We start from the raw sequence: 25,881 nt of genomic DNA, 5'->3' as shown, positions 1-25,881 counted from the left end.
ACGAAGCTGAGTAGACAACTCTGCGCTAGCAGATGCAAATGAAACACTTAGAATCTGGAAGTATTCTCGTTAGTAATATCTTATAAATTAAAAATATAAAAGAAACCAAACACAACTATTTAAGTTCTGCTTTTGTTTACTCTGGTCTAACAATAAATATAATAAAAGTGCAGGAGGAGCTGGATCTTCTTGTCTGGTCTTTTGTTTATCTTTGATTTTTCCCTTCTTTATTCACTCCAAAGCAGCTTTTCTATCATCAGAATCCAGAAGTAAAGATATTTAAAGCAATCTCTCAACTCATAAGAACATAAGAAGTGTCACTGCTGAGTCAGACCAGTGGTCCATCATGCCCAGCAGTCTGCTCACGCGGCGGCCCTCTGGTCTAAGACCAGCACCCTAACTGAGACTAGCCCTACCAGCGCACGTTCTTGTTCAGCAGGAACTTGTCTAACTTTGTCTTGAATCCTTGGAGGGTGTTTTCCCCTATAACAGCCTCTGGAAGAGCGTTCCAGCTTTCTACCACTCTCTGGGTGAAGAAGAACTTCCTTACGTTTGTACGGAATCTATCCCCTTTCAACTTTAGAGAGTGCCCTCTTGTTCTCCCTACCTTGGAGAGGGTGAACAACCTGTCCTTATCTACTAAGTCTACTCAGCCATTAAACAAGCCAAAATAGCAAATGAATCCTGCCTCCTTGCTTCTTATTATTGGGGTTGGCTAGATTGGGGGGGAGGATTCTAGTCATCATGCAACACATATATCTGGGTGGGATTCAAGGTGCATATGTACTGGACTCCCAAGGGAACTGCTGCAGTGGGAAAAATGAGGGAGCGGAAACTGGACAAGACCCTCAGGTAGCTGCTAAGGAAGGCTCATGATGCTCTTACTTTAGTTGGGAACATTTGCAATTACGTAAGCTGGAGCAGGAGGAAACTGTTGAGCTGTGCTCTGAAAAAAAAAATAATCTATGCAGTGCTCAGGAAAATTCTCTTCAGGTTAGCACTTGCAATTTTTAAAGCCCATCCTGAGGTCACTCAAACCATCTGATCACATAAAGCTCCGTTTTCCTTAAAATGTGCTATTATTTTTGCTTACCGGTAATAGAGCAAATTTCTTTGTATTATAGCTACAAGTTTTATGTTTTCACATTCAGCAATGAAACACTGATAAAAATACATTTTATGCAAAACATCTAGCAGTATTTTATTAAATGAACCTTCAATATCTGCACTTTATTGTGGAAAATAACAGAAATTTAACATATTTTGCTAATAGCTAAACACGTACACTTTGGTCTAGTCATTTACCAATGGCATTCCAAACACTCAAGCATTCAATGTCTTCTTGAGATAGTCAGGATAAAAGCCTGTGATGCTGTTCAACTCCTTGCAACAAGGCCTCAGTAGATGATCCATCATCAACATGGGCCATGTTGTGCCACGAAGCGTGCTGCTTCAGGGCCTGATGCTGCAATGAAATTATACCATTGAAACGTGTAATGAAGAGACTGTCTTCTAAATTATAAAGAACAGAGGTGGATTTATATGCTAAATATGACAGCTCCAGCAAGGCTTAACATGAAAATTGATTGGATATCATTGCTTTAATGTCTTATGAGGTGGCACTTGCTGATTGGTGGACAAAATCATGTCTTCTTTTTAAATGGGTGTCCTAAAGGGTAGGAAAGATCGAAGGAACCAGGCGAAGAAGGCGGCCTGCACTCAGATGACTGGACACGTTGAAAACAACAATGGGGGATGACACTGGAGGACCTTTTGGGATTAGCACAAAACCAGTTTCTTTTCAGATCTGCAATTCATCAAGTCGCTAGGACTTGAACACGAGTCGATGGCACCTAACAACAACAAAGGGTAGAGTGCCCATATTGAAAGATGCAAACTGTTTTATCATGAATAATTGGGAGATATATAACTGATAGGTAATTTTGTGGGGTAATATTTAGGTAAGAAGAGGTTTTGATCAAGTTTCAATGATATAATTTAATTGCAGGTCCAGGCCCAGAAGTAGCTTTGCAATGAAACGTGGCCCATGTTGGCAAAGGGTCCTCTAAAGCAGTGGTTCCCAACCCTGTCCTGGAGGAACACCAGGCCAATTGGGTTTTCAGGCTAGCCCTAATGAATATGCATGAAGCAAATTTGCATGCCTATCACTTCCATCATATGCAAATCTCTCTCATGCATATTCATTAGGGCTAGCCTGAAAACCCGATTGGCCTGGTGTTCCTCCAGGACAGGGTTGGGAATCACTGCTCTAAAGTTAAATGCACTTAAAAACATTCCCCCCTCCTGTAAGAAAGCCTCATTAGCATTTTTTTATTGCCAGCCATGGCATTAGAAGCTCCGACACTCATAGAATTCCTACGAGTGTCAGAACTTTTACCGCCATGGCCAGCAATAAAAAACGCTAATGCGGGTTGTTAATAGCAAGTTCATATAGACTAGAGAAACAAATTGTACAGTATTAAGATACATGTGGCAAGTCATGGGGCTGAGATTCCTTGTGTGAAATGAGTCACTAGCTTAGGTTTTACAATATGAATATTTAAATAGTGATACATACAGTACACCTATAATTATATGGAAGTTATTAAAAAATCCCTGGAGGCTCATGAGCTTTATAGTAACATAATGGGTTTGGAGCAGGTTTAAACTCTGGGATCATGTTTAAAGAATCCCCCAATTTTCAAAATTGGTCTGTTTTTCTAATAATTCATCCAGTGTGTGCAAACCTCTCTCATACATATTCATGAGGAATATCCTGATAAACTGGCCCACTGGCAGCCCTCAAGGACTGGGAGTGAAGATCAAGGACCTAGACATACTGCCACCTCTGACCACCCCTCAATTATCTTTCATACCCCCCAAGCTCCCTCTGAGATCTTCATGATTGAACCCAGCAATCATGATTACCCCAACATCAGCCATCCTTGAACAATCCTGTAAAAATTAATATAAGGACATAATAACACTTTTAAATACTAAATTTTGTTTTGTGTATACATACATATGTAATAAAGTAGGGTTACCATATGACTCCAGAAAAAGGAGGATGAATTGAGACATCCGGCTTTTACTTCTATTGCTTTCAATGGAAGTATAACCCAGATGTCTCAGTCTGTCCTCCTTACTTTCATTGCTTTCAACGGAAGTAAACCCCGTCCTCCTTTTTCTGGAGCCATTTGGTAACCCTAAATAAGGGCAAATGTCATAAGCCCAACTAGCCTGGACTATTTGAAAATTGTCCATCCTCCCTGCAAGTAAAAGGGTATCCTGATGGTCCACTCCTTTGAGTTACCTATCAAGATACATTGCTTTGCGTTTACTGTAGCTGCCCTAAGCAACTGCTTCGTTTGCCTAATAGTTAAAGCCCACACTATTTTTAGGAGAACAATAGAGTTTAAAAATGCAGCTCTGAGCCATTTTGGCTTCAAGTTTGTGGATGGGCGAGACAATGACAGAGAAACACTGCCCTCTGCTGGCTATTGCAGGGAAAGCACTTTCCTTTTCTTTAATGACTCTAGTTAGGGTTGCCTGGTCCTGGCTTTGCCCCATTAAAAAGATGTACGTTCAAATGAAAGCTTCCCATAGTGGGGAGGGAGACTTGTACCTCTCCCTCAGGCTTAGGTTTTCAGGAGGCAAAAAAACCCAGCAAACACTACTTACTATTAACAAACTTCCTGCACCATCTCCCGCTGGCTTTCTTTAAATAGATTATATGTTGCTTTTTCTGATAAGTAAGAGGTAGTTAGCCTCAAGTCCATCTGGCTAACAATCGTTAATGGATTTTTGTCTTCCAGAAATTTGCCAAAGCTCTTTTAAAGCCTCCTATACCACTAGCCTTAACCAGATCTTCTAGCAAAAAATCTCACTACATAATTGTATGTTAGCAGGGAAAAAATATTTTCTTCCATTTATTTTTGCAATAAGTTTCATTGGAGTGCCCCCTAATTTTGATAGTATTGAAATGTGAAAATTCTATTCTGTATTTAGTGGATCCATCTTATTCATGATTTTATAAAGCACTCCCTTGACTTTATCTTCTCTAAGGCCTAACCTCTGACCTAAACACACCCTTGAGAATGCCTCTTTTAAAGTATGCTTGTTCTGTGAAGTGCATGAGTGTTTTAACACAGAGAGAGGAGAGTAATTTTCTCACAGACTAATTTATTATGGGCTCTTTCTACCGCAGACGAATGAGGTAAATGCTCCAATGCTTACAGGAATTCTATGAGCATTGGAGCATTTACCTCACTGGCCCACAGTAGAAACCACCACCACTATGTAAAAACCAGCATAAATGACTCTACCAAGCTAAGTGGTTTGGATATTACACTCATTCTCTCATTAGAGATCCTTCATGAGTTTGTAAATTTCTTGTCTACATAATACAGTAAATACTTGTATTGTGGATAGTGTCACTGAGAAAAAATTCTCTAATAGCCATCAAGATGAGTCCACCAATCCCACAATCCGACTGGGTGAAAGCACTTCCATACTGGATAATAGTAGTAGGCATTTGAACCCAAGAGAAAGATGGATAAGAAGGACAGTATCTGTGCCTTGAAGAGCTCACCTTCCCCCACCACTGAGATGTATTTGACAACTGGTCTCAGTGAGCTCTGCCAGCCTTACACTTAACAAAAGGTAGTTAATGTTTAAACTGATATTATACATTAGTAGCAGATAATCACTCAGATCCAGGCAGCATAGCCTAACAGAACTAGCCACTGGAAGGTAGGAGAAGGGACCTAAAGACGAGAGCAGCACCCGAAGCCTTTGAGAGCACTGAAGAGGGGAAAAAAGGTAATAAAACTGGCATTTTTCAAAAATCTTCCACGGAACAGCAGTCTTTCTGGCTGGAACGGGACCATGCCCAGTGGAACTATAGAAAATGGAAGCAAGGCCAGGCTGCTTAATACAATATCGGTAAATCATTGAAGCATTTCCTTATTATAAAAAAATATTTCTTCTGAGATCATAGCATTATTGCATCTTCTCACTGTCTCTGTCTTTTCTCTGTAGCCTCTGCAGTCTTTTTAAGGATGACGTGATTTCTAATAACAAGCACAAAACAAGACATCATTGTGTATTTGGATCCATTTCGAAAATATATCCCTTAGATTTGTACCATGTTTTATATTGCTCTGAGTGGAACATCTACACGAGGTTATGGTCCAAACGGTGTTCCTAGACTGGTCTCTGCAAGTTGTTCAGAGAAGGGGAAAGTAGAAGCATGGAGCTTATAGTTTTCTTTGCATTTAAACATTAGGGCCGGAAGCAGCATGTGAGCACTTGATATGTAGATTCCTGAAGAAAACTGGAAGGGGTTTCAGTTCCATCAATACCATTCCCAGCGTGAACCTGAATACATTAGATCTTGGAAGCTAAACAGGGTCAGACTGTTATAGGAGACTACTGGAAGATCAGTTGCTGGAAAACCTCTGCAATATTCTGCCAAGAAAAGGTTACAGGTGCCGTGGCAGGCCCTTGATCACCTTGAGATCCAGAAATGGGCTGAGCAAGGACAGAAGAACAACAATTAATACCAGTTCCATACGTCTCTGTCCTCTAGGTTTGCCTTCTCCTAGTGCCATTCTCTTTGAGGTCACTATGCACTAAGGATAATATGTGATTTAATGAAAAGACATTAACTATTGCAACAGCCCATGCCCAATGGCTTCAGAAAGGACATCAAAATGGTCTGAATCTTCTTCTGATACGGAAAAAAAGAGGAGGCCAGTGCTAGATGTGGAAGACCTGGACAGTGCCTTTAATTCCTCTAGATCAATGTGGTCTTCACAGGTTTCTAAAGGTTTGGTTAGCACGCCAGATAACCCAAGCACTTCTTTTAACTATTTTGACTCTATGACTGATGATCCTCCCTTGCCTGCTACAGCATTTGGGGGCAAAGGACAGCTGGACTCAGAAAACCCAGGCCCCGTCAACCTGAAGCCCATCAGACGATTTATTCCCAGATCCTGGAAGAACTTTTTCCAGAGACGGAAAGCAGATCCAAAGAGATTGGATTTTTTGTCATATATTCCAGAAGTGAGATGCTCACCACCAGTAAGTCCTCTGTTGGACTGCAGAAAGGGAGGTTTAGAAGAAGAGACCATAACAAGCAGTAAAAGTTTAAGTTGCGATCTTAAAGAACAGTCCAGCACTTTAGAATCAAAGAAATCTGCAACTAAGAGCTCTTCTGAACCCCTGGAGGGCCAAAGCCACATGTTCGTAAGTTATGAAGACAAAGTGGAAGCGTACAGTCAGAAATATTCATACATGAAATCCTGGCCTGGCTTGCTTAGGATCTTGGCTGGGGTTCAGCTTCTTTTGGGAGGAATGGTCTTTGCATGTGTTTGTGCCTATATTCAGAAAGACTACCAATGGAACAATCTGTTTGGCACACAGATACAAACCAGTTTCCCTGGAGGAGGAGTGGGCTACAATTACTATGGCCCGATGACTCCCTTTGTGGTGGTGGTGACCAGTCTAGTTTGGCTGGTTACAATCATTCTGCAGGGCTTAGGGCTGACAATGTACTACAGAACCATCCTCTTAGACTCCCACTGGTGGCCTGTGACAGAATTTGCCATCAATATCACCATGTTCCTCCTATACATGGCAGCGGGCATAGCTTATGTCAACACTGTCAATCGAGGAGGGCTGTGCTACTCTCTCTTTGCCACCAACCCACTCATTGTGGCCTTCTGTCGGGTGGAAGGGGGTCAGATAGCAGCCATCACCTTCCTCTTCATTAATATGATGCTGTACATGTTCAGCTCCTTGGTGTGTTTAAGAATGTGGAGGCATGAAACATCCAGAAGACAGAGAAAAGAATTTGAAGTCCAGGTGAATATCGTGTGTTTCAATCAGGGGTGTCCAACTCAATCACATTAAGGGGCCAAAATCCAAAACACAGGCTAAGTCTTGGGCCAGACCCCGCCCATCTCTGCCCCAGACCCCACCCCCACAATAGTACTAATCGTAACACTAGTTTTCTATTCATTTTTCAAATATATACACACAGTATATGCAAATACGGGACCAAAAACTAAAAGTACTAATATATACAAATGAAACCCTAAGATTCAAGACTCTGTATGCTGTACAACCCCAGAGAAAAAGAAACAAATGCATTTCTTCCTGAACAGTGCAAAATACAGACAGCAGATATAAATTCTCAAATTGACACAATTCAATCACTAAATTGAAAATGAAATCATTTCCTTACCTTTGTTGTCTCCATCCCTCCATGCTGTGCCTCAATTAGGGCCTCCCTCGTCTTACCTTCTGGCCTGCTCCCGCCGGGCCGTTTTATGCTGCCCAAGGTGCAATGGGCGTTTTCATTGGAGGAGGAGGGGAGGTGTGGGGAGAGGAGAAGAGACGCCAGCGAGAAGGAGAGTCGTCGACACTGGCTGAGGTGCCACGAGAGGCACCTCCTATAAGCAGTCAGCCGGCACCTCTCCTCCTTACCGGCATCTCGTCGGGGCACACCTGGAATCTGCTGCGGCGCACAGTTTGCAATACACTGCACTAATGTTATGCCAATAATATGGCATAGAGAATGACATGGGGACAAATTTGTTCCAGTCCCTGCAGGAACTCAATTTCCCCATCCCTGCGATTTTTGTCATTGTCCCTGTCCCTGCCCCATTCCTGTAAGCTCTGCCTTAACTGCACAAGCCTCGAATACTTAAGATTTTAAAGTGTTTGAGGCTTGTACAGATGAGGACAGAGCTTGCAGGAATGGGGCAGGGACAGGAAAAGAACTCGCGGGGACAGGATGGGAAAATGAGTTCCCGCGGGGACGGTAAAAAATTTGTCCCCATGTCATTCTCTACTTGGGAGAACAGTATAGAAAACTGAATAAATAAATAGTGTGAAAAGCTTCAGCCTCTGATAACCAGACCAGAGCTGGTATTGTGACATCATAATGCCTCATTCCACCAATAAGGCCCAACCTCATCAGTGATGTCACAATAGCTTGATTTTCTTTTACTCGGCTCACTTTTATTTCTAGAGTGATGCAGTGTAGAATGACATGGGGACAAATTTTTCTCCATCCCTGCATGAACACAATTTCCCCGTCCCATCCCCGCGAGTTTTGTTGCTGTCCCTGCCCCATTCCTGTAAACCAGGGATAGGGAACTCCAGTCCTCAAGAGCTGTATTCCAGTTGGGTTTTCAGGATTTCCCCAATGAATATGCATGAGATCTATTTGCATGCACTGCTTTCAATACATATTCATTGGGGAAATCCTGAAAACCCAACTGAAATACGGCTCTCGAGGACCGGAGTTCCCTATCCCTGCTGAAAACTCTACCTTAATCACACAAGCCTCGAACATTTATGATTGTAAAGTGTTTGAGGTTTGTGCAGATGAGGACAGAGCAGGGATGGGGCAGGGACAGGAAAAGAACTCGTGGGGATGGGGCAAAATTTGTCCCCGTGTCGTGGCAGTGTTGATAACCCGTTTCACCTCTATATGTCCATAGTATCTGACTATGGTATTAGCAGATGAAACATTGCCATTGAGTTTTGACTTTTCTTCTCTTTGGATAGGTACTTGGAAGACAAAGGGATTGAGGGGTACAGATAAGAGTAAAGGTAGATTATAGGGATGGGATTAGAGGTAAGTTACAAAATTAATCAGGGACCACTGTTCAGGCACTAGGCCTGATGGGCCGCCGCGGGAGCGGACCGTTGAGCAAGATGGACCTCTGGTCTGACTCAGCGGGGGCAACTTCTTATGTTCTTATGTTCTTATACCATGTCCCCCAGACAATCCACGCCATTAGCAGAAGCCCTGGTCATTGGGACCCCTTGGGCAGCACCAAAGCCAACTGTTTTTTCTTTCATCCTGTGTATAGCAGCAAAATTCAATTCTTCGGCGGGACAAGCCTAAGAAAATAGTCTTCCAGGATGAAGTTCTGCTGGATGGAAGCTCCAGAGGAAAGTTCAGTCAACATATCCAGTTTTCAGAGGAGGGTGATAACCAAGAAGCATTGAATCAATCAATCCCAACAGGACACACACCAAAGCCACACATGATCCCAGACTATATCCTGTGAGTTCAAACTTCCACTTCCACCAAAATTACAATTTAGTGGTGGAATAAATTATACCATGAAGATACATTCAATAGGCCGTATTATTTGGCAGGGATATACGGTACCTATCTTATCTGAATGTAACTCGGCTTGGGCTACTTCCTGAAAAAGTCTAACCAGGTGGCAAATGAAAACTCAGGAGTGATGAAGATTTGAGACTGATTCTCCAGGCAGGTGGTGACTAAACCCCCCTCCCCTTTTTACAAAACCGCAAAAGCGGTTTTTAGCGCAAGCCAGCGCACTGAATACCCTGCGCTGCTCCCGACGCTCTTTGTCCAAGGGAGGGGTAAATGCACCATCTAGATTGTGTCTGAGTAAATTCAGTCATCCTGTTTGGAATCTGAAGTGGCTGAGGGACAATGTAGGATGCCAGCTTAAACCATCAGTTTTTGGCTCTCACAGCCTCCTCCTGATTTTTCATGATCTCACATTTCCTCTCCCTCCATTTACAATTTTTCCCTTCTTTGCTGGCTCTCACAGCTTCTTTCTTTATCTCTGGGCAATTCCTGTGGCTCTTTCAGCCTCCCTTTTCTTCTCTGAGGTTAGTGTCCATGCATTGGCATAGTAAGATGGGGGGGCGGTCCGCCTCAGGCGTGGTCTTTGTAAAGAGCGCAGGCGCCCGTCCTCCTCTTTGACTCCCCCGCTGCGCATATGTGCCCCCTTCCCTCTTTAATTTTTCCTGCGCAAGCAGTAATGTCGCCTCCTCTGATGTCACTTCCGGTCCCCACTCCTAGGAAGTGACATCAGAGGGATAGCTGACACGATACGGGCAGCAAGTTCATGCTGTTGCTCTTGCCTGGAAAATGGAAAAAAAGGTACGGGGAAGGGGAAGGGACGGCAGCGCGCGCACGGCAAAGGTGTCAGGAAGGAGTGGGAGGGCAGAGAAGAGGGTGGGGGAGGGGCACCACCACCCCAGGTGCCACTTAGCCCCGCAGTGTCCATGCTCTGATTTCAGCCTTCTCTGTCTTGTTTTGTCCTACTATCAGGAAGTACCCCCAAATTTACAGCTTGGAGGAGAGGGAAAAATATAAGGCCGTGTTTAATGATCAGTTTGCTGAGTACAAAGAGCTGCACAGTGAAGTCCTCACCGCTTTACAGAAGTTTAAAGAACTAGATGCCATGATAAGGAAGCTGCCACGTCACGCCCAAAGTACGGGGGTAAGTGCTTTGGCAACGGACAAACCAGCAGGGTCCTGTGTAGCTTTATAGAATAGCTCACTTTATATAATCTTAATAAGCTAATAGACCAGCCTGCATTTTTCTGATATGGATTGCTCAGGAAGGGAGGGGGGGAATTAAGGTGGATTTAGGGAAATCCACTGCTTATCTCTAGGGCTTTGTTTGTGGATGTTCGTTGTTGGTTGTATTGCTTTATGTTAGTTGATTGTTTTGCAATATGTTCAGTGTACTATGTGGTTTTGATGTCTTATCGAAATATGTGTTGCATGAGAAGGTTGTAATTGTTATTTTTTTTATTTGGCTGTTTCATTGTACTCCGCAGAGAATGGCAGGATAGGCGGAATATAAATTTTGAAAAATAAATAGGGATAAATAGCATCAAATCTATCAACCCATTCTTGAATTCAAAAACAGTCCACCACCTCCGCTAGGAGGCTGTTTAATGTATCCACCACCCTTTCTGTAATGCAATATTTCCTTAGATTACTCCTGAGTCTATTCCCTTTCACCTTCATCCTATGTCTTTTCATGCTAGAGCTTCATTTAATTTGAAAGAGACCTGTCTTCTGTGAAAATAGGTTTGGAGAATGCAGACATTGGTGCCATTAGCTCTTGTATGATGAGTGCTTTACTATTTGACCTAATTGCCTGGCTTTTGAACCTTGGCTTCTTTGATCATGACCCACAACTTTAACCACTAGGTCTCTCCTAGAGGGATACCTAGGGTTACCATATGGCTGCAGAAAAAGGAGGACGGATTGAGACATCCGGCTTTTACTTCTACTGGAAGCAAGGAAAGTAAAACCCAGATGTCTTAATCCATCTTCCTTTTTCTGGAGCCATATGGTTACCCTAGAGCAGTGGTCTCAAACTCAAACCCTTTAGAGGGCCACATTTTGAATTTGTAGGTACTTGGAGGGCCTCAGAAAAAATAGTTAATGTCTTATTAAAGAAATGACAATTTTGCATGAAGTAAAACTCTTTATAGTTTATAAATCTTTCCTTTTGGCTAAGTCTTAATTAAGTCTTCATAATAATATTGTAATTTATAGCTAAAGAGACATATGATCAAGAAACTGTTTTATTTTACTTTTGTGATTATGATAAACATACCAAAGGCCTCAAAATAGTACCTGGCGGGCCACGAATTTGAGACCACTGCCCTAGAGATAAACAACATAGTAACATAGTAAATGACAGGAATTCAATTTCCCATCCCGTCCCTGCAAGTTCTGTCCCTGTCTCTGTCCCATTCCTGGAAACTCTGCCTTAACCACACAAGCCTTGACCACTTATGATTTTAAAGGGTTCGAGGCTTGAGCAGGTGAGGACAGAGCTCACAGGGATGGGACGGGAAATTAAGTTCCCATGGGGGCAGGGACAAATTTGTCTCTGTGTCATTCTCTATCTGTGTAGTCCATCCAGTCTGCCCATCAATCACCCTCATTTTCAAGTCAACAAACCAGTAATTATTCATTTTACTTGCTACGTTTCAGTATAAGATGTCCCCACCCTCCCCTCAATAGGTAAGATCTGTACTCAGTCGATTTGAACATGGTATAAAATACTGATAATTGCGCATGATCCTTTTTGACACATATGGAACGAAGACCATAGACGTCTGTCTGGCATTGACTACACTGCCTAATTTTACTAATAAATTATGCCCTATTGGAAACCATAGGAGGGACCCACCTAGACACTATCAGGTCTACCCACTGCACTCATACAAAGACCCACTCATTCACTTAACACACAAAAAACAAGAAAAAAAGTGGAGAAAAAGCCTCAGTTCATCTTCATATGGCAAAAAACTCCACTTATAAACAATCATTAAGCAAGGTCCAAAATGTATCAGTTCACTCTGCAGTGAGAAACACTATAGTAGCCCTCGTAGGAACCACCTCAAAAAAAACTAGCACACCAAATTACAAAACTTCAAAAAATGTGAGTAAAGCAAGCAGCACATATATGAGTCTCAAACACAGTCAATGGTAAGCAGGAAAAAACAAACACTTAGCTGCAGACGGTGTCCAGGCTGTCTTCCATGCATCCAAAAAGTGCAAGCCTGCCTGGCCCCGCAGCCACCCTTTCCCGAATGCCCGAATTGAGTGGGCGGCGTTCTTTGGTTGAAGCTGGCTGGGGATTGGTCTGACGGGAAGGGGGAGGAGTCTGTACTGCTTAGTGAACTGTACATTTTGGACCTTGCTTAATGATTGTTTATAAGTGGAGTTTTTTGCCATATGAAGATGAACTGAGGCTTTTTCTCCACTTTTTTTCTTGTTTTTTGAGTGTTAAGTGAATGAGTGGGTCTTTGTATGAGTGCAGTGGGTAGACCTGGTAGTGTCTAGGTAGGTCCCTCCCATGGTTTCCAATAGGGCATAATTTATTAGTAAAATTAGGAGTTTTGTATGTCCTTCCTGAGATTTTTTTTGATTGACTACACCACCCCATGTCTAGAGTTGCCATAACAGCTAACTCCAGTCCCCTCCTCCTATCCATTTTGCCATATACGGGACACAGACCATAGAAGCCTGTCCAGCATCATATTCCTTCCCCGCTGCTGGTCTTCTGTTTAAGCACCGCTCCATTTGTATATGATGGAGACAGTGGTCCACCCTAGGCGCCATGTTGGCAGGGGTGCCGGCACCCCACCTCTTCTCCATCCCCGTCCCCACCCTCTTCTTCTCCCCCTATGCTCCCCCCCCCCCCTCCGTGATCTCCACTCATTGGGCAAGCCCCTCTTATCTGTACCCTTCTCTTCCACTGCCAACTCCAAACTCCGCCCCTTCTTTCTTGCAGCGCCATTTGCCTGGAACAGGTTTGCCTGAATCAATACGTCATGCTCCGTCCCTAGCAGTTTTCAAATCCAAGTTAAAGACCCACTTTTTTGAAACTGCTTTCAACTCTTAATTCCCCCTCACTGCTGTCAGATACCTATACCCGCTATAATCTCCCCAACCCTGAAATGTCCTGTCTAAATTAGATGGTAAGTTTTTCTGAGCAGGGACCGTCTTTTGTATGTTAAAATGTACAGCACTGCCTATGCCTTTCAGCGCTATAGAAATAATAAATAGTAGTAGTAGTAGTTGGTGGGGGTGCCGGTACCCCTCCTGTTCTCCACCCCCTGCCTCTTCCCTCTCCTCCCCTCGCTATGCGCATGCGGGCCTCCTTCCCTTCCCCCATACCTCTAGTTGTTCACTGCGCGAGCAACAACTTTAATGTGTTCCTCGTGACCGTGTCGCCTTTTCCGCTGATGTCACTTTCGGGTGCTGCTCATAGGAAGTGATGTCAGCGGGAGAGATGACAGCGTCGTGAGGAGATGTTAAAATTCTTGTTGATTGTGGTGATGAATGACTAAAGGTCCGGGGGAAGGGAAGGGAGCGTGTGTGCATCAGGGGGGATCGGGGAAGGAGTGGGGAGGCGGAGATGAGGGCGCCTCTCACCCTCACTACGGCACTGGATGGAGATCTTTGGGACGCAAGTCTATATTGCTTGCATATTCATTGTGATAATCCTGAAAACCCAACTGGCAGGATTGGGTTTCAAAGCACTGCACTAGGCTACTCTTTCACTTCAGCCTAATCAATCACAGCCCAAGTGGGAGTCCTGCTAATAGTTCTCTCTGCCCTTCAAACTTGCAGGAGCACAACAGAATTACAAATGTCCTCGACGGCTATGACAAGAAGAAAAACGTGAGTAGGATTGGAGGGAAGGGATATATGCTGCTTGTATGATTAGACCTACTCTCGAGCTATATGTAATGTTTCCAGCGCAGGATTAACCCTTTGTTTGGGCAAAGGCAAAAGAAGTTTGCTGGGCTCCCACTGTAATATAATCTAAATGGTTCATAGACAGTGGAGCGCAAGACGTCAGTGCGCTGACAATTCGGCGCAAGACAGAAGCGCGTGGGGGAAAAAGTAATTTTTAAAGAGCTCCGACGGGGGGGTTTGGGGTGGCAACCCCCCCACTTTATTGGTTAGTGTTCGTGCTGCTGTTGGAGGGGAGTTCAGGGGGTTGGAAACCTCCATTATAGCGAAAACGGAACTTTTTCTGATTTTTTTCGGGAAAAGTTCCGTTTTCTCTATACTTTTTCCCCCGCGCGCTTCTGTCTTCCGCCGAATTGTCGGCGCGCTGGCGTCTGGCACACGATTATCCCATCACCAATCTAAATACATTTTCAAGCCCCTTCATCTTTCATCTCCCTGCCTGATTCTCTTTCACAAGCATGAGTTACTGAGCAGCATCTCTCACTTGCACCCCTTCCTTCTCTGCCAGCTTTCCTCTGCAATCACAGCTCTGCAGAATAGACCCCCACCCTACTCTTCACAGTTATGGCTGCAGAAGAGGAAGCAGCAGCCTGTATAAAGAGCACTGCTTACTGACTGCTCCTGCCAGGTGGAAGACAATGTATAGGGAGTGATTTTAAAAACTATGACCCGAGTTCTATGAACGGGGCCACTATTGGCAGCCATCTAAAAATGGCCACCGATCGTATGTCAATCATGCATCATCTCTGTTTGTAGAATCGCAGGTTTTTTTAAAAAAAACAGGTGCCTTAAATATAGGACAGCAATTTAGAGACCTACATTTAAGGCGCCTGTCTCACGTCTAGGGTCTCCTAAGGACGACTAAGGTCACTTGCGGCATAAGCCACGCCCATGCTGGCCTCGGACATCCTTAGGTTTGCCTAGGCACTTCCATAGGTGCGTGAACAATGCCTTCAACATAGGCACAATTTGCCGCATTGATTTAAAAAAAAAACCAAAAACCCATGCATCCTGATTGGTTCATTAGATGGCGGTAGGACGCCTACCACCGCCTAACTTCAAGATGCCATTACTAGAATCTGGGACCATAGGCCTGATATTCAAAAGGGTTTAATTAGGCAGGAGAGGCTTCCTGCTCACTTAAACTCCACTGAGCTGGCCAGCTCCTGATATTTAATGGCACTTAACTGAGTAGTACCATTGAGAATTGGCTCCAACTGGCTAGGTTAAGGGTGGTCCCGGGCGGAACTTGGGCAGAGATGCAACTTAGCTGGTTACTCACAATATTCAGTCCACTAAGCAGCTAAGTATGTGGATAAAGTTAGGAAAACAAAAAGCTTCCTACCTTTATCTGCCAAGTTAATCAGGCACCAGTCTACATATCAGCTGGTGCTTGGTTAATTGCCAGGTGATGGCAGATACCCAGACAGTCAATACTGGTACCCAGATATGCTCCAGGGTTATTTCAGCCCACAACTGTGATCAGCTTGCAAGCCACTTAGCACCATGGGCTGAATGTCAGGCCCTAGATTCTAAAAATACCAACATAGTGCCAAATAGCCCAGTTCAGGATTCTAGGCATCCTAAATATGACTTCTTCCTGGTTACATCTAAGAAATGAATTGAAATCCTTGATGTGATTCAAACAAAATGCATGCCAATGATTAAAAATATTAAACATTTTATAGCTGCTTATTAACGTAACATCAGATGATCTGCAATTAGAATATAGGTCAATTACAAATATGTTAAAACTGGCAGAATACTTTCTCATCCTGAAATAAATAGCTGCAATAAAACGTTAAGCAACTGGTAGCATTCAAGTCCATGAGGCTTCTACGCTTTTCTGTAATTACACTGCTTTTCCTCGGGCTGGGATCCGGGTGTTTGTAGCGTTATAACTTATAGGAAACCTTTCTTTCCCTGAGGCTCTATGTGCAAATAAGACAATGCAACAGAAATAAGTCCAAAGTTAGATTCCATTTATCAGAGGTTTGCATTTGATTTTATTACTCATGCTGCCAGACTGCAATGCCCGCGATAATAGTTAATTGAAGCCCGGTGGTACTTCAGAGCGCCTTCTTCACTAGAGGTTAACATGTGAAAGCAGAGTAACAGTAGAAGTTGTCTTTCAAGACCACATTGCCCATCCGAGCTCTCCAGTTGACATTCATCTACTTTGAGCTGATACAGGTATAAATTCCCATATGCAACCAAACACAAATCCTCCTTTCCTATGCCATTCATCTGACCTCTTCCGCTTTTCCTACCACTGCCTTCCACATCTATCTTAAGCATGCCCAACAGCTGTCACAAAAAACAGTGTTGATGCCCTTCTTCATCGGGCCCCCCTGACCATTTCAGGCCCTAGGCACGTGCCTACTTGGCCTATTGGTTAATCCTGCCCTAGCCAGGTGTACCCTGGCATAATTTTAGTCACCCGTCTATGCCTCTCATAAGGAGATGTGTATCTAGTTTACCCTTAAATCCTAGAATGGTGGATTCCGCAATAACCACCTCTGGGAGAGCATTCCAGGTGTCCACCACTCGCTGCGTGAAACAGAACTTCCTGATATTTGTCCTGGACTTGTCCCCCCTCAGCTTCAGTCCATGCCCTCTTGTCCGTGTCACATTGGACATTGTAAATAACTGTTTTTCCTGCTCTAAATTGTCGATTCCTTTCAGAATTTTGAAAGTCTCGATCAGATCCCCCCGCAGTCTCCTCTTCCCAAGGGAGAAAACCCCCAGTCTCCTAAGTTGTTCCTCGTAATACAAGTCCCAAAAAAACATGGTAAACGAGATCTTACACAATCGCTTGCACTTTCACCCTTATAAGCTGCAATTGGTGCAGAAGTTACAACCTTCAGACAATGCAACGCGACAAAATGACCAGGTGTTCATTAAGTGGCCCCCGAGATCACCAGACATTACTGTTTATAACTTTTTCCTTTGGAGGTACATGAAAGACAGAGTGCACGTACCTCCACTACCCGTAACTATGGATGATCTGCAGGAACACATCACTGAAGCTATAAAAGCGATCACGCTGGATATGCTTCGGAGAGTCTGGTGCGAGCTCGATTATCGCATCGATGTTTGACAAGTAACAGGTGGGGCGCACATCGAGTGTATGTAATCAACAGATACCATATGAAACTTCATGAGTTGATGAAACCGTAGCCTCAAAGGTGAAAGAATATTCCAATAAATTTTGGTTTTGTAACCATTTAAAATCAAGAACTGTTTTTGTGGGCACCCTGTACTTTAACAATTCTAGATCTTGTTGCTGACACACAAAATCATTGATCTCTCAGAACCACAATATCGAGCGGACGGACTACATCACCACACACCAGCACGTGCACTACGCTCGAACCAAAACCTCTTGCTGGAAATACCCTCCTTCGGAGACAAATACAAAAGCGTCAGGAAAAGAATGTTCTCAGTGATGGCTCCAAGGTAGTGGAACGCCCTTCCTAAGGAACTAAAACTAGAAAAGAACACCAGAAAGTTCAAGAAAAGGATGAAGACCATCCTCTTCACAAAATACTATAGGTAATAATGCAACAAAGGAGAGATAGCTGGCTAGTCTCCACTAGGAATATCTATAGGTAAACACAATAGGGACAGAGGATAAGATAACACAGATAACCAGATTTATCAGGAAGTTAGTACTTCCAAGATGAATATAGATCATGATACAGACACTAAGGCCCTCTTTTACTAAGGTGCACTAACCGATTAGCGCATGCTAATCAATTTAGCGTGCGCTAAACGCTAATGTGTGCATGTTAGTCTATGGACGCGTTAGCGTTTAGCGCACCTTAGTAACAGAGGGGGTAAGTGCGAACTGAAATAGGAGTAGTATTAACACAGTAGACGATACTAAATATGGATGTATATAAGGTGGTGTGTGTATATAAGAAGGTAAAATATGAATAAATATATAGGATATAAAAATATATATAGGATATAAAAATGCTCGAGAGGGTGCAGAGACGAGCAACAAAGCTAATAAAGGGCATGGAGAACTTGGAATACGAGGAACGACTTAAGAGACTGGGATTGTTCTCCCTTGAGAAGAGGAGACTGCGAGGGGATATGATCGAGACTTTCAAAATACTGAAAGGAATCGACAAAATAGAGCAGGAAAAAACATTATTTACAATGTCCAATGTGACACAGACAAGAGGACATGGACTGAAGCTAAGGGGGGACAAGTTCAGGACAAATATCAGGAAGTTCTGCTTCACACAACGAGTGGTGGACACCTGGAATGTTCTCCCAGAGGAGGTTATTGTGGAATCCACCGTTCTAGGATTTAAGGATAAGTTAGATGTACATCTCCTTATGGGTGTCATAAAGTGACATGGGTAAGGGTAATCTAGATGCACTTCTCCTTATGAAAAGCTCAGAGTGATATGGGGACTAAAACTATGCCAGGGTACACCTGGCGGGGCCTCCGCGTGTGCGGATCGCCGGACTTGATGGACCTAGGGTCTGTTCCGGGGATGGCACTTCTTATGTTCTTATAGGTATGTACAAGTATAAGCAAATAAGAAAGAGGATTGATTATGATTTAAGAGGGCTGTATTGAGAACCAACACAGAAAACGCTAACTCTGTATTGTAACACCTTTATAAAAACACAATTATTGTTTAAGGTTTAATAATGCATTGATGGTTTAATAATATCTGTAATGAAACCATCCCAATAAATTTTTTTATTTATTTAATTAAGCATTTATATACCACTTATAGTCTAAGTCAGGGGTGTCCAACCTTTTGGCTTCCCTGGGCCGCCTTGGCCAAAAAAAATGTTTCTGGGGCCGCGCAAACGCCGCAGCAAGACAGAGGAGGGAGCCGGCAAGATGGTAAACACCCGGAGGCAGCAGAGGAAAACACTTCATCGCCCTCAACCGGGGCCGCAGGTTGGACACCCCTGGTCTAAGTGGTTTACAAAAATCCAAATAAACAAGAAAGGATGTCCAAAAAATCAATAACCAAAAAAACACCCTCCAAAGTACAGTATCAGAATTATATCATAAGGGAGAAAAGACCTCAGTGTCCAAGTTGGGAGTTTTTTGACCAAGGATGTGTCTGCTGGTCTCAAATTATGTTTGAAACCAGCTTGTCTATGTGGGTAGCTATATAGAGCCCCTATAGGACACTGAGGTCTTTTCTCCCTTATGATATAATTCTGATACGTAGACCTGTACTTTGGAGGGTGTTTTTTTGGTTATTGACTAAGTGGTTTACATTCAGGTACTCAAGCATTTTTCCCTATCTGTCCCAGCAGGCTCACACTCTAACTAATGTACCTGGGGCAATGGAGGATTAAGTGACTTGCCCAGGGTCACAAGGAGCAGTGTGGGATTTGAACCTATAACCTCAGGGTGCTGAGGCTGTGGCTCTAACTACTGCACCACAAACTCTGTATTGTAATACCATTACAAAGCTCATATAAACCACTCTGAATTGACTCCCCCAGTCATTAGCAGCGGTATAGAAGCTTTCAATAAACAATAGAATGATTGAAGGTTAGAGCCTGGGCTGACAACCAAGAAAGCCCGGTTCAAATTCTGCTGATACTCCTTGTGATCTTGGGTAAATGTCTTAACCTTCTATTGCCTCAGGCCCACATTTACATCCCCCTCCCCCTTTATCAAGCAGCGCTAGAGGTTTTTAATGTGAGCCAGCGAGGTAAGTGCCCTAAAGCTCATAGGAATTCTATGAGCATTGGACATTTACTGTGCCGGCTCACACTAAAAACCTCTAGCGCAGCTTGATAAAAGGAACCCTTAGCTTATAAGCCATCCAGGCATAGTGAAATACCTAGAGTGCTCGAATATAATTCACCTTGAACTACTACTGCAAAAGGTGTGAGCTAAATCTAAAAAAAAAAAAACCTGTCCGATATTCAAAGCGATATAACTGGGCAGGAAAAGCTCCTTCCCATTGAAATCACTTGTGACTGCCTAAGTGAAGATATTCAGTGGCACTTAATCAGACAATGCTGCTGAATATCACCACAGACCATCCTGCTCTGTCTGATTAGCTGCTGGGGCGGTTCGTGAATGGAGCCTAGGAAAAGTCGGTATTTAACCAGATAGCAGCCGTATTCAGAACGCTACATAGTTAAATAAGTGGCTAAAGTTAGAGCATCAAAAAGGCTATCCTAACTTTAGTTACAAAGGTAACTGGGTACCAGTCTAAATATCGTTCAGTGCCTGGTTTAACTTCTGGGTTGGGGAGACTGCCTTACTGGTGTCCCCTCCCTCCTACCCCCAATGACAAGAAGGGCTGACTAGGGTCCTGGTGGTTCAGTGGGGAGTCCTAAAGGGCAGGAGCAATGCCTACTTACTCCTGCCCACGGCAGCTCTTTGTTCAAAACAGCTACCGAACAATAATGTGTTTAGGAAATAGTTTGAATTAATGTGCTAACACAACTGTGTTTTCAAAAGTAGTATTAATGGAGGGAGGGCCTTGAAGAGCTTGAGTCTAGAGCAGTTTGGCCTAAGACGGGCTTTGCCAGTACTCTGCCATACTTTGTTGGGTTTCCTGTAGATCAATAAACTGAATATATTATAGGTATATTTGTGAAAGTGATATATGCACACTATACTCTGGTAGGATGCCACTTTCCTGGAGAAGCAGGATCGTTGTGACTATCTGAAGAAGAAGCTGTCGCACATCAAGAAGCAGATCCAGAAATATGACCAGACAACCAAGGAGGGCTCTGTGTTCTTCTGATACCTGTAATCTTAGGCATGTTGCAAGCTCCAGGATCATTCCTTCCAGGGATCCAGGTGTACAGATGGGGGAGAGAGGTGGTTTTTCTTTCTTAACCATACAAGTTAGATACACAGGCCTTCTAATCTAATCTAATCTTCAGTTTATATACCAAGTCATCTCCCGAAGGAGCTCGACTCGGTTTACAGTTTAAATTAGAATAACATAAGAGCAAGCCTATGAAAGAGAAACCTAAGAGTAGAATAAATTATCGGTTCAAAGACAACACAGAACCTCTGCACCTCTCTCCTCGGCTCTGCCATTGATTAATATGTAAGTGAGCAATGCTGCTATTCAAAGACCTTGCAGAATAGGGCAAGAAACACTTCATGAGCACTGTTTATCTACACTGGCTAGGCCACAAAAAGTCCGAGTCCATTAAGGTCTTCCTTTTTCATAAGATGTTAATCAATAGATGATCAGGGGTGATTTCTAGCAGGGCAGTGTTGAGCAGGTGTTGTCCAGATGAGTGGGTTCTTTCTCCCCTCGTGTTCTTTGATATCTGTTGTTTGTAATTTGTGTAATTGCTTAATATTATTTTTTTTAATGTGTAAGCCATCTAGAGTACATTTTTGAGAGGTAAATGGTATATAAAATGGTAAATAAATACGGGTAACCTGCAACCTCCTCCTCTCTCAATGGGTTAATCCTAGTGAAGATGTAAAACAATGCAGCTGAAGCCAATTCTGCAACAGTGAAAATAATTCCAATCCTTCTCAACCCCAAACACAGTGATGAGTGCTGGAAAAATCTGAAGTTTTTCCTTTCCAGTAAGCTTTCTAATAGGTTGCTACATAGCAAGGGTTACCAGTTGTCCGGATTTATCCGGACATGTCCTCTTTTTAGAGGGCATGTCCGGGCGTGCAGACAGCTTTTCAAATCCGGGCACTTTGTCCGGGTTTTAAAAAGCTTCCAGCTCGGGAGCTGCATCGGGGAGGGGGGAGTGGGGAGCATCTACGCATGTGTGTGACATCATCATATCACACCTGTGCATGAGCAGATGCCCTCCTGACACGGCTCCCGAGCAAGAGGGCAGGTCGAGGGGGCGGGGCTGGGGTGTGACTTGGGTGGAACAGGGTGGGGCCAGGTAGAACTGGGTGGGCCTGTGGGTGTAGCCATGGGTCCAGATTTTACGGAGGTAAAATCTGGTAACCCTATACATAGCTCAAAGAACAGCCTCAGACAGCCCTACGTTTACTGTCTCCTATTCCCCCTCCCATAATGCAATGAGAATGAAACCAGGAGTGGCTCAGGCTCTCTTGATCACTTGGAGCCATTTGGCATCCCTAAACTTCCTAGAGAAACTCCCTTATTTCATGTGCTGGATTATTGGAAACAACACCCAAGACATGTAGTGGGTCAAAAGGGCAATCACATAAGGGACTGAAATCTAAAACTAGGCTAAGTTGTGGGCCAAATTTTTTATTAAGATACTTAGGGGTCGTTTTATTAAGGTACGCTAACTGATTTAGCGCGTGCTAAAGATTAGGACACACTAAATGCGCACCTTAATAAAAGGAACTCTTAGTCTTAGTAGAAGTATAGGGTTGCAACCTCTCCAACCCCAATGCTGGCTCTCTGATGTAAACAAAATAAATAAAAAATACTTTTCCTCTCTCTTTTAGGTCCTAGTTCACGCTTGCTGTCTAACACCAGCTCTAGCAAAATACACATTTCAAATCTGACATATTGTAATCACAAAACAGAAAATAAAATTATTTTTCTACCTTTTGTTGTCTGGTCATTATTCAAATCATGTTGGTCCCAGGCTCTGGTTGTCTTCTGATAACTCGCTTGCCAGGGTCTCCTACCCATTTGTTGTTTCCTTCTTTCTCTGTGCTAACCATTCATCTTCCATCTCTGTCCTTCCCTTCTGTTTCCCTTCCCTTCCCCGGAGGTCTGGCATCTTTCCTTTTTTTTTTAATCTCCTTCCCCGCAGCTGCAGCGATGGACCCCACCATCCCAAGATCCACCATCTCTCCTTTTCTCAACTACCCTTTCATCCAACATCTCTCCCTCTTTCACCACCACCCCAGGGTCCACCATCTTTCCCTTTCTCTTCCAAACTACCCTCCTATCCAGTATCTCTATCCCCCCTCCACACCATCACTTGTGTCCAATTTCTCTCCCTTTCTGTTCCTTCCCTCCCTCCATCCCGTTGTCCACCATCTCGCTCCCTTCTCCTCTGTTTTTAAACCCATTATTTCTTCCCCTTCCCCCACCCTAAGTCCGGTATATGCACGTCTCTTTTGACCCCTCCTTCCCTCCCTCCGTATACTTCTACACCAAGCCCCCCCCCCCCCCCTGATGGCTTGCAGGTTTTCCCCCTTCTTTCTATTGTCCTCCGGCTTCCCGGTCTCACCTTCAAAGCAGCCTGCAGAGGATCGCCGATCGGCTGTAGTGATCCTAGCAGGCAGCTGTTGGCCTCCTAAGCACTTTCCCTCTGCCACAGTCCCGCCCTTCCTCTGACGTAAGAGACTGTGGCAGAGGAAACGTGCTGCGAATACTACGGCAACCTGCTAGGATTGCTACAGCTGACCGGCAATCCTCTGCAGGCTGCTTTGAAGGTGAGACCGGGAAGCCGGGAGAGAGATGGTGGACAATGAGATGGAGGGAGGGAAGGAACAAGGTATTTTCTCACAGGCCAAATTTAATTACCCTGCGGGCCAAATTTGGCCCGCAGGCCTGAGTTTGACAGCCCTGGCTTAGAGGCTCCTTGTACCTTCCAATGCAGGACAATCATTTTTCCAGTGCAATGCATCCATCTGGGAGTGTAGTGCGTCAGTTCTCCAATGGAATTGTATTACCAAGCTACAAGTTCTGTGTTAAAAATGTGTGATTGTGAAGGAACTGTTAAGTGAGGGGGGTTGCATTGTTTTCTAAAATTGAGATAAAATAAAATACCTCCTTAAATATTAGTCCTGTCCTTCTTTTGCAATGACTATTACAGACTGATCCCTTTCTTTAAGAGAATTCCATATACAAATCCTTCATATCAAAATCACATGCTGAAGTGAATATAATGTAAACAGAGCTTGTTCTAAAGATTTAGCCATAGTTTAGTCCTGGTCTATCATAACAGAATTGCATGAGACAGGCTGAGTTTAACATTTTATTTAAGGTTAGTTTCTATAGTTCCCTTTTATCAAGCTGCATTAGGGTTTTGATTGCCAGCTGCTGTGGTAAAATCTCCGACACTCGTAGAATTCCTATGAACGTCAGAGCATTTACCTCACCATCCCGCAGAAGAAACCTCTACCATGCCTCTGTAAAAGGAGCCCTTAATGAGTTATCTAAAGTGACTCCCATTACTTTGGAGGTTTTCCCACTGTTGAAGCTGGTTCCAGTTGTCAGGATTAGGCATGTGTGTTTGGGGGGTTTTCAGTTTGAGATAGTATCTCCCCGCCTATTCTTGCACTTTAGTTATCGTTCTGGACAATAAGGTAGTCAGGCTTGCTTGATTCAAACATGCAGGGATTAGTAGAAAGACATCATCTGCATATGAGAAGCACCATACCCCTGATTTGAAGATTATCAAATTTAGTGTGGTCGTGAAGATATTATATAATAGTGGTGAGATGGAAGATCCTTGTGGAACTCCACATGGTGAAGACCAGTTGTCAGAGAAGGCTTCATCTCTTAACACTTAGTAGCATCTTTTCATCATGAAGCCTTGGAACCACTGTAACACCATTCCTGAAATTCCTATTTCAGCTTGTCTATTTAGCAGCAGAGTGTGGTTGACCATGCTGCTGAGACATTGAACTGTAGTAGTAACATTTGTTTTCCTGTGCTTAATACTGATCTAACTCTCGATGTCAGATCAATCAAACATGTTTCTGTACTGTATTTGTTTCTGAACTCATGTTAGGAAGGCAATAGTAGATTCCATTTTGAAATATTATCTTTTAGCTTGGTGATGACTCTTATCAAATTCGTCATGAATGGTATACTTGCTACCGGTCTGTAGCTTGCAGCTTGGGATAGGTCTAGGTCTGTTCCTTTAGGGATAGGTGTAAGCCAAATTTCCCCAAATTCCTCTGAGAATCTTCCTTGCCCTAGTGTAGAATAAATCATCTTGACTAACCAATTTAGCACTTCTTCCAGCATATCTTGATATAGGTGGGATGGGCATAGATCTAGTTGGTATTTTGTTTCAGAATAGTCTATTCACTAGAGGTCTTATTTCCGCTGTTGTGACTGTATTGAATGCTGTCCATGTTCTGTCCGCTGGTATAGCAAATAAATTACTTTCAGGAATAGTATCTTCTAACTGATTGCTGTATTAACAAATAGTTTAAATATAAATAACATAAATCTTTATTTATATACCGCAAAAGCCTTTCGGTTCTGGGCTGTTTACAAAAGAGGTAAGACTGAGTAGAGTCAGCGAACTATAACATAAGTGTGCAGGCCGATAGCTGGAGAGTTCACAATGTGGTAAGAAAACAGATTTTTACAGAGGAAGGCTTACAAAGAGGTAAGGGTGACCATTATCTGTAAGCTGCAACATAGAATTGAGGGAGCCATGGTGATGGAAGACTTGTCCTACATAAGACAATAGTTTGATACATACAGGTGGTTAACAAAAACACATCATGTGCACATACACACACAAATATATGTCCATGCAAACCACACACAATGCAATTTTATGAAAATATGAATGACTTCTTGAGTGTATAATGGATTTTACCTCCTGTGTCTGTGCCCTCCTTAACTGTTTGCTCTTCCTGCTTTTCTTTCCTTCCCTTCACTTTCTCTTCTGCCCCTCTCTTCTTTCTTTTCCTGCTTTAATTTCCCTTTTCTCTTCACTTCCCTTCTGATCTTGTCCTTTCTATTCCTGTTTCCTTCACCCCCTTTTCCTTACTTAGCCTCTCTGTCCCTCCTCCCCTACTGCTTTCTTTCTTTTTTATTCTTGCCGCTCTCTGCCCTTCTCCGACCTCTCTGCTCCTCTTTCCCTTCCTCTCTGACCTTACCTATGCTTTCTGCCCCTTTTCCTCCCCTACTGCT

General features: G+C 43.4%; 1 protein-coding gene across 2 annotated transcripts; it reads left to right on the top strand.

Annotated features, from left to right (window-relative positions):
• The first annotated feature begins 4,761 nt into the window (after positions 1–4,761).
• Positions 4,762–22,384, top strand: OCEL1 (occludin/ELL domain containing 1). Of its 2 annotated transcripts, XM_033954060.1 has the most exons (6): positions 4,762–4,944; positions 5,041–6,867; positions 8,889–9,085; positions 10,115–10,286; positions 13,952–14,002; positions 20,710–22,384. In XM_033954060.1, the coding sequence occupies exons 2-6, from the start codon at positions 5,692–5,694 to the stop codon at positions 20,827–20,829; spliced, it is 1,716 nt and encodes a 571-aa protein (XP_033809951.1). In that variant the 5' UTR covers positions 4,762–4,944; positions 5,041–5,691; the 3' UTR covers positions 20,830–22,384. The 2 variants fall into 2 exon arrangements, with proteins under 2 accessions (XP_033809951.1, XP_033809952.1); XM_033954061.1 differs by lacking the exon at positions 10,115–10,286.
• Positions 22,385–25,881: the final 3,497 nt, after the last annotated feature.

The sequence above is a fragment of the Geotrypetes seraphini genome, chromosome 8 (assembly GCF_902459505.1).
Source record: "Geotrypetes seraphini chromosome 8, aGeoSer1.1, whole genome shotgun sequence".
Taxonomy (NCBI): domain Eukaryota; kingdom Metazoa; phylum Chordata; class Amphibia; order Gymnophiona; family Dermophiidae; genus Geotrypetes; species Geotrypetes seraphini.
This window is presented reverse-complemented; position numbering and strand designations above follow the sequence as displayed.

Coding starts and splice junctions, on each gene's coding strand:
- OCEL1 (XM_033954060.1), top strand. CDS start 5,692: ATGGCTTCAGAAAGGACATCAAAATGGTCTGAATCTTCTTCTGATACG. Junction 9,086..10,114: donor ATGATCCCAGACTATATCCT/GTGAGTTCAAAC, acceptor TCCTACTATCAG/GAAGTACCCCCAAATTTACA. Junction 10,287..13,951: donor GTCACGCCCAAAGTACGGGG/GTAAGTGCTTTG, acceptor TCAAACTTGCAG/GAGCACAACAGAATTACAAA.